At 25.8% G+C, this 9,451-nt stretch overlaps 1 protein-coding gene across 1 annotated transcript; it reads left to right on the top strand.

Moving 5' to 3' along the window:
- Window positions 1-8,121: 8,121 nt before the first annotated feature.
- LOC124936488 (non-specific lipid-transfer protein 1-like) lies at window positions 8,122-8,879 on the top strand. The gene is made up of 2 exons (XM_047476991.1): window positions 8,122-8,524; window positions 8,621-8,879. The coding sequence occupies exons 1-2, from the start codon at window positions 8,193-8,195 to the stop codon at window positions 8,628-8,630; spliced, it is 342 nt and encodes a 113-aa protein (XP_047332947.1). The 5' UTR covers window positions 8,122-8,192; the 3' UTR covers window positions 8,631-8,879.
- The last annotated feature ends 572 nt before the right edge of the window (window positions 8,880-9,451 follow it).

Below are 9,451 nucleotides of genomic sequence, written 5' to 3'. Positions count from 1 at the left end.
ATGTCGATCTTGTATGATCACCCACTATAGTTAACATGTAAGGTGTGTTTATAATGCATTCTTCTTTGTAATGTCCCCATAGGTCAATGTGAATTAATTCAAATGCTTCTTTCACCCTGTTTGTACTGTCTGGAAATGGCAGTCTCTACATTTTTGCCATTTCACAAGTTTCACAATGAGATAAACTTATCTGTTTATTCCCAACTATTGTTCTCAATACTGTTTCAGATGCATGACCGATTCTAGCATGTAACAAATCAACATCTAATTTGGTTGAAACATTAATAGGAATTGTAGTTTTACATTGATTAATATCAATGTTATCATTACATACAATAGTATTTTTGGAATTCTGAAAACAATAATTCTTACTAGAATTACACTGCAAGCATTAATTAAACAAAAAGAAATTTTGGTCTTGATTACAATCTAGAAGGAACAAATTGTTGAGTTCTCTTCCAATTGCAATTGTTTCTCCATCTTTAATATCCTGCATTAAGCATTGATTTTCAAGAAAAGTACAATTAATATTGTTATCCTTTAATAGTCTAAAAACTGATAACAAGTTATACTTAAAATCTGATGTATATAAAACTTTATCAATAGTTAGTTTAGATCTTATCTTGACCATCCCTATTTGGTTTATTTTTTTAAATTGGAGCCATTTGGTAGAAATAAACTAACAGGTTCATTTAATGTTTCTAATTTTATCATCTTTGTTTTATCATGACATATATGACTACTAGATCTAGAATCTATTATCCAAAAGGAGACATTTTTATTATTGTTCAAATTGTTTAGACTTATACTATATATTAATTGTTTTGAGTGTAGAGTTTTAGGCTTACTTGCTGAATATCCAGAACTAGAGTTGTTCTTCATAGTTTTCTAATATAACTTGAAGAGTTTGAAGTCTTCCATTGAGGGACTGTTGCCTTTAGTATCCATAGGAGCATGAACTGCTACTTGGGCATGTGTAATTGGTTGTTGCACATTTCTCTTTTTGTCTTTAGGTTTGATCCACCAGTCTGAATAACCAACGAGTTTGAAGCATCTCTCCTTGAGGTGGTCTCTTATGTTACAGTGTTTGCAGTGTAGTGCTTGGGCATCTTTGGAGAGAGTCACCAAGAAGATGAAGAGAGGGGCAGATCTGAAGGGGCGTGCAGTCAAGGAATGGGACCGAGGAAGGGGGAAGTTACCCCGCAACAATTGAAGTTTATGCGGTATGTGCTCAAGGGGTTTGTGCGCAGATGCGAGGGACCAATCAAAATGAAGGGACGTGTGGGAAACGTCTCATATTGGTTGGAGCTGACCGATAGAAATCGAACCGAGCACCGGTCTAGGGTCGTGCCGAGGACGACGACGACTTAGGTGGGGGAGAATGTCATGGCCCATTGAGATAGAGTGAAGATGTCAAACCCACAAGGTGCACTCTCTGGAAGTTTTATGGTTTTTGTGGTCTTTTCCATTTTATGGAACTCTCTAGAATTATCTAGGAGTTCCAAGTTATAAGCAATGTCATGGAACTCTCTAGATTTCTCTAGGAGTTCCCTTTTTGAAAGTAAGGTCATGGAACTCTCTAGATTTCTCTAGGAGTTCCCTTTTTGAAAGTAAGGTCATGGAACTCTCTAGATTTCTCTAGGAGTTTCTCTTTGTATGTAGGGTCATGGAACTCTCTAGAATTCTCTAGAAGTTCCTAAAGTATGTAGATAAGAGAACTTTCTAGAATTCTCTAGGAGTATTAAAATGTAGGTAGTTATAGAATTCTCTAGAAATCTCTAGGAATTTTTGGGTCTATGATAGATATAAAATTGTCTAGAAAACATTAGGTCGATGAGGATCTAGAATAATTCGTACACTTGTATATAAACAAGTCTTGGTCATAAACCAAGACACTCAACCATGTACAACATCTCACTCTTGTAAAACAATAAACAAGATATTCTCTAAGTTATTTTTCTTTCAAGTATTCATCTTCTTGCATCTTTTAGAAGGCTGACTAGCTAGGATTGTGGCAATCTAGCCTAGTGCCGCACAGGAGAAGGAAATATTCGGTGATCGAGTTTTTGTCCTTAACAATATGCTCTGAATATGTAAGAGACTGAATTAGAAATTAAAATTAAAATTCTAAGTTTAAGTTTATAAGTTTAAAAAAAATAAAAAAAAAATAGGAGAATTAAAATTAATGTAAGAAAAATTTAGATAAAGCATCTTCTTGGTGACTTTTAAATCGATATTCGCCTCTACGTGTATTAATAATAATTTTTCAATATGATATGATGTCTGCTTCATTCTTAACAGCAAATTAAACGAAATGATTGAATTTAAAATTATTTATATTTTTTAATAATAAAGAGTTATTATAGGTCATCTTACAAACATGAGTTTCTCAATACTGGTTAAATTTTAGGATTGTTAGCTATTTTTAATTGATATATATATATATATATATATATATATATATATATATATATATATATATATATATATATATTAATATTTAGATTATTAATTTTTTTATTTTTTATTTTGTGAATGTTATTTATATTATTTATTAATAATTAATTCATTAAAAATATATATATTATTATAACTCAAAAAAACAAACCATAAGAAGAAGAGGTTTTCGTTAACTCGCCATATGACTCACCTTCCTCCCGAGTCTCGAGTGAGACGAGAACTAAAATGATAGACTTGACTAAAGTGTATTTAAACATTGATTTACATTAGCTTTGACTCTTTTAGAGTCGTCACCTAATTTTATTACTCGAGTAATTAGGAAAGAAAAATATTTTGTGTATTCAAACGCATTTTAGAGATTCTGTAATTGTTTCAGTGCTTTGTTACACTTGAGAAAGCTCATGCGCTACATCTCACTGTGCATGTTACATTATAGTCTCTACTTTAAATAAATTGACATATTTATTTAGAGATTCTGTAATTGTTTCAGTGCTTTCTCATATTTTCAATTCACATGATTACTTTCCTTTCTATGTTTATTGTAATTATTTCCTATTTTATTTTCTTTTTTCTTTTTTTAGTTCACATGGATTGCTTAAAATAACGGACAGTCTATTAATTTCAATATTTTCTGTAGATTAAATGAGTGACATCTCAAACCAACCCCAACCTGATAAACATTTAACATCAACTATTCTTATTATCCATTCTTAATATACAGGGTTCGGGTAAAATATCGAAAATCTATGCAGGGCCGGTCCGGGTAAGGCAACGCAGTTGTACAGGGCTCCCACTTTTATAAGCCCCCATTTTTTTATATTTAATAATATTATATTATTAATATTATTTTTTCCTCTTTTTTCTTCTTTAATATTAAATATATATTATAAAAATAATTTTTTTATCTCATTTTTAGTCTCGTATTATAATATATTAATTATTTATATTTTATTTTATTAATTAAAATTAAATTATTTTTTTACTATTTTAGGAACCCAAAATTTAAATTTGTATAGTCCGAAATTCTGACCTTCTCAGGCCTATGTCACCCATGTTTGCTCTCTTCAAGGAGGAGAGAAAATGGAGTCTTCCTAGTATGAAAGGAAAAATCCATACTTTAGGGGTATTTGCTGTCATCCAAGGGAGATAGAGCCTTGTTTGACATAGCATTTTTCTTTTTCCTAATTTAGAATAAAAATATAAAAAAAATTAATAATAATAATAAAATTATTTAAATAGATCAAAACAATTTATTCTCATTTTAATTTATTTAGTTTATTTAAATTAATTTAAAATTAAATTATAATATTATGGTATAATTCACATGTTTTTATTCTTAAATAATAGGAAAATAGGATAGCAGATCAATAACTTATTTCACAATTTGATAGGTTTTTATTGAAGTTTCTCCATTTGATGTTAATTTTTTTCTTTTACTTATGATTAACCTCTGAATTTTGTTTGGAATAATTTATTCTGTTCCTTACACATGAACAAGAGAATGCCAACTAATTCTGCTGTTTGAGCAAATCTGTTGTTAGCGTTTGAACAACTCTACTATCAACGAATCTTCAACTGATAAATAAAAATAATAATATTTTGACAAATATATCATATATGTAAATTTTTACATTTGAGATTTGATCATCTTTATCTATAGCTTATAATATCCTCCATAAAAATAAATAAAACTAAAGACTTGTTTGAATTGGGATTATTTTTATTTTTCGGAGGAAAACAGTTAAAACTATTTCATTTAAATTTTAAAAGTGGAAGGGTCAAGGATCAAAGCTAGACAAACATTAACTATGATTAAATGATGACAATCAAACGATTTTAAAGAAAATGATTAATAACAATCAAATATACAAACGGAGATTATATACAAATAAAGATTTAAACTGCATCAAATCCTAATTTTCTCAATTAGGATTTTTATTTCTATAACAACCTGTTGTATCAACAGATTGTCTTTTTCTTCCTCTCCTCTTATAATGAAAGGGGATGAATTGAAAAAGTTGACAAATACTGTTATTCTTATTTTGATTTTTTTTTTATATGAACTCATTCTGATTTGCTAAAAAAAATTATTTTCAGAATTTTTGGGTTCTTCACCTTATTGTTCTCAATTTGAATTTCTAGATTAGTCTCAGGATTCTTATATATCTTTAACATCTACTTCAGTTTGATTATTTCAATTGAGGTTATTATAATAATTTAGAAGGGAAAAATAAATAATAATTTGTAATAATGAGGATGTTAGATATTTTTGATAAATTACTTAAAAAGTATTGATATATAAAAATAATAATAATAATAATTTAAAATAGATGATATTTTAGTATTTTAAATAATAAATTGAGTAGTGTAATTAATGAGAGGGAGTGAAATAATGTTTAAGTGAGTTAAATTATTTAAATAATCCAAACCAAATAAGGCCTAAGTAAGTGTTGGGATCTTTTATTTAAAAAATGTTAAGTGGTGATTTTGAAAAATGTTTTTATTTTGTATAAGAAGAATTAAATGTAATAATATTTAATGATAAAATATATATATATATATATATATATTTATTAAAATAAAATATATTTTTTATTTTAGTTAAGTAATTGAGATATGAAATTAATAAAATAAGATATAAAATGATTTTTGAAAAAAATCAAACCTAACTTATTATTTTTTTTTAATAAACAATTAAAGACAAATTTAGGAGAAAAAGTGTAAAATCAGATTTTCCACTGTACCACGTGTAAGGTCCGAAATTCAATGCCAACTACCCATTTAATGTCGGTTTGAAATAGTACCGAGTTTATTAATTTTAAATTATTTAATTTATTATTATATATTTATTGTTTTTTAGTAACAAATACAAACAGATTTTTATAAAATAATTAAAATTTATTCAAATAACAGTTAACTAAACATTTGAAAACATAATTATTTTTATTATTTTCATTTGAATGAAAATTTAAAATGTTGGATAACTATAAAATCAAGGCCTTTATAAACATATGTTTGGCAATTTGTACAAAATAATAGATTATCTAACTAATCTCTGTACCAGACTATAAACCATTTAGTTAAAATGGAAAATTTCTTAATTAAGAGACTACAAAAAAGTGATAATTTTGTTGTTATTCTATTTTGGAACATAAATTATAATCAATATACTGTTTATTATAGTTTGAAACATTATAACTGTACTTATACAACTTTATTTTAAGCAAAATAAATTAATGTCATTTTATAAAAAAGGCAATATTAAATTAATTATTTTTTTATATTTCAGTAACAAAAAAAAAGAATTAAATATCTAACCTAATTAATTGGTTAAGTGTATTTGGAAGTTATATATTTAACTCGAGAATTAGTCACAGTTTAATATAATTTTTTTCTTAATTAGGCGTTTTAAATTTGAATAATATTTTAACCCATCAACAAACAAAATGCTAACTCATTTATTCTCACAACCACCTAATAATGGTCACCAAAGAAGAACTGACAAGTGTCCTGATAATCAATGGAGTATGGGGGCAGGCTCCCCATTAAATTCAATACTGTAGGTCGGTAATAGGTTTAATAACAATGACACTTATAATTCCTTAAAATAAAAATAAAATTATCTAGCTATTTATTCTCAAAGTTTGTTCAACTCAAATAGTTCTTATTTAATTTTAGTCATAATTAAACATAATATATATGGTTTATTAAATTAAATCTTTGTCCCTAAAATTATATATAATTTATATTCACAAAAATTTAATTTGTTCATTAAACTTGTAAATGAATTAGATCATCATTTTTCTCTCATTCAACAAGTTTTTTACTTAGTGTATTAAATAAGTTTTTCAAATTCATTGAATATATATATATATATATATATATATATATATATATATATATATATATATATATATATATATATATATATATACTTTTTCTTTCCAATCCAATTCCATAAATATATATTTATTTAATTTTAAATATTAATAAATAGTCATGTGATAAGATATCCAATAGATCAACAAAATAAATTGAAATCCTAATGAGTTATGCATAATAAATTTTTCTTTAAAGTTCTTTATAAAAAGTCATCAATGAAAAAGAAATATGAACACGAAAATATTCATTCGGCTAACCAAAATCATTAATGTATTTAGGTATTGGTTTTGGATTGTTTTCCTTTTGAATTACAATTATTTTAAGAATGCTACTTATTTACATTTTAGTTCTTAGTTACAAGTTACAACTAATATTAATTATTTATTTATTTTGGGCTTCTATTATTTTTTTTATTTTTTTGAATAAATAATTCGAAACATTCTTATCAAATATATAAATTTAAAATTTTGTTTAAAAGAAATTAAAATGAATAATTTAAATAAGAAAAATTAAAATGTATTTAAAATTAAGACGTGTTAGGACCTGGGCCGGACCCACTAGGAGAGAGGACCATTAAATTATTGGTAGCCCATACCCATAGGTTATTTTGATTTAAGAGACCAATTAATACCTTTTTTTAGCCGTCCACAAATATTAACGCAACTTCCAACCAATTGCCACCTTTATTAATTACATGAATTTTTTTAACCTGCTTTAATTGTTTGTTTGATTTTATTTTTTTCAAAAAATATTGTGTGATTTTATCTTTTATCTCTTTCAAAAATATTGTTTGATTAAAAAATGAGTTATTTGAAATTTGTGTATAAGAGTTTGCTGGTTAGTTGATTATTTAAATAAATCATAATTTAATTAAAAAAATATTGTTTGATGGTAAATTTAAGAATTTTTTTATAAAAGAGATTTAAAGTATTAATTTATAATGATAAAATATTAAAAAGTATTTAAACATTTTGATTAATGAATTAAATGATATAATTAATGAAATGAAAAGAGTGTTGTAATAAAATTTTATTATTGTTGAATTAAAAAAAACAAAACTAGCCAAACAAATTCTAAAATAATTTACTAAAATATTATTTTATATTCAATAAGAATAAAGTAATGTATTTTAATATTTTAACTAATAAATTAAATAATTTAATATTTAAATATTAATAATATGATGAAAAGAGAATAAAAGAAATAAAAAAAATTAAATTCAAAAAACCCAAGATCATACTAAAAGTAAAAAATTGTTTGATAAACTTAATATTCTCAAATCTTTTAAATCATATAACATTTTAACATTCCATTGAATTTTTAAATAAACAAGGTATATTTTATGTTTGTATTCAATTTTCCCTTAGTGTATTTTTATTTTAATAAAATCTTTTTTTTATATTAAGCTATATAATTCTAATTTCTAAATTTTATATCATTTTTGTACTATTAGGATTCATTATATAATTCTAATTTCTAAATTTTATATCATTTTTGTACTATTAGGATTCATTAATTAATTAAAATGAAGATCATACTTACGAGAGATTATACTTTTTTTTAGAAAAATTAACTATGTATAGGAAGTAGGAACCCACACAAATCATATAATCAAGTTATCAAGTGTGATTAGTTATAAGTCATAAAATAAGAAAAACTATGAAATTGAGAAATAAATGAATAAATTATAATTGATGCATTAATTCCACGTGGCAAATACACAATAAAAGCTCCATATACATATTTTCACTATATAAATGGAATGGTTGCAAGGACATGATATATAAGAATCACTCATCATCATCATCGAAGAAAAGAAATTCAGAGTTATAGATATTTGATCATCAATCATGGGTAGCTCATCAGGAATTGTTTGTCTGATTGTGATGTGCATGGTAGTGAGTGCACCTCATGCACAAGCAGCGGTAACATGCGGTTCCGTGGTGAGTGCCTTATCTCCCTGCCTTGGCTACGCACGAAGTGGTGGGACAATCCCAGCTCTTTGCTGCACCGGAGTTAAAAACCTATATAGAAATGCCGCCACTACCGCCGACCGCCAGGCAGCTTGCTATTGTCTTAAAACACTCATCGGTTCCAACTCTTACCCAAATGCCCCCGGAATCCCTGGCAAATGCGGCGTTTCTATTCCATACAAGATCGCCCCTTCCACCGACTGCAACAAGTCAGCTCTCAATCTCCCTACCTACCTATAATCTCTACTGCTTATATATACATACACAATTTGTTACTTAAATTAATTAACTATTTCTTCTTTCAGGGTCACTTAAGCCGATCTACGAACATCGCCGACACGAGTTCGAGCTCAGAACCTAAGCAGGCGCAAAGTTATCTATTTTTCTTATTATTATTTTGAGAGAATAAAACATGTAGGCGGGTCATCGTGGACCCCTCATTTACTACTTGTTATTGTACTCAATTAATTATCGACCCTATATGGCTACCACCAGTTTTATATATTTGAAGTTGTGTGCATGCTTTTTTATATGTTATTGAATAATGATATTTTCATTTTATGCAATTATATATATATATATATATATATATATATATAATGCAATGTTTTTGTTGTATCTTAATTAAATATCTTTAATTTTGCTATCTCTATTTGAATGAATGGGTATATTATCCCGAAAATTTTGATATTCATCACAAAAAAAAAAGTCTAAATAGCAATTAATTTTTTCAACCAAAATAACAATATTACTAAAATTTTGTAAATGCAACTAATAAAGCAAACAAAAGTAAAAATTAAAAATATTTTAATAAATTTATCAACGAATTGTTTATGAATTATAATTTTTAAAATTTTAATGAAATTGTTGCTAAAAAAGTGAGTAATATTTAAAAACAACTTCTGCGATGTATATGTTATCACAATTTATAGGAATTAAATATGACAATAAACATAGCAACAAAACTTTTAAAAATCAATGCAATTAAAATCGCTTACAATTATCAATTTCTAAAATTTTAAATTTAATATTAATCTAATAATTTTCGAGTTTAATTGCAACTCTATACAAAAATAAATTGTTAAATATGTTAAAAATCTATGAATAATATTTAAAATATAAATTTCAGTTTATTT

This window comes from Impatiens glandulifera, chromosome 4 (assembly GCF_907164915.1).
Source record: "Impatiens glandulifera chromosome 4, dImpGla2.1, whole genome shotgun sequence".
Classification (NCBI taxonomy): Eukaryota; Viridiplantae; Streptophyta; class Magnoliopsida; order Ericales; family Balsaminaceae; genus Impatiens; species Impatiens glandulifera.
Note: the sequence above shows the minus strand (reverse complement) of the source record. Positions and strands in the feature narration are given on the sequence as shown.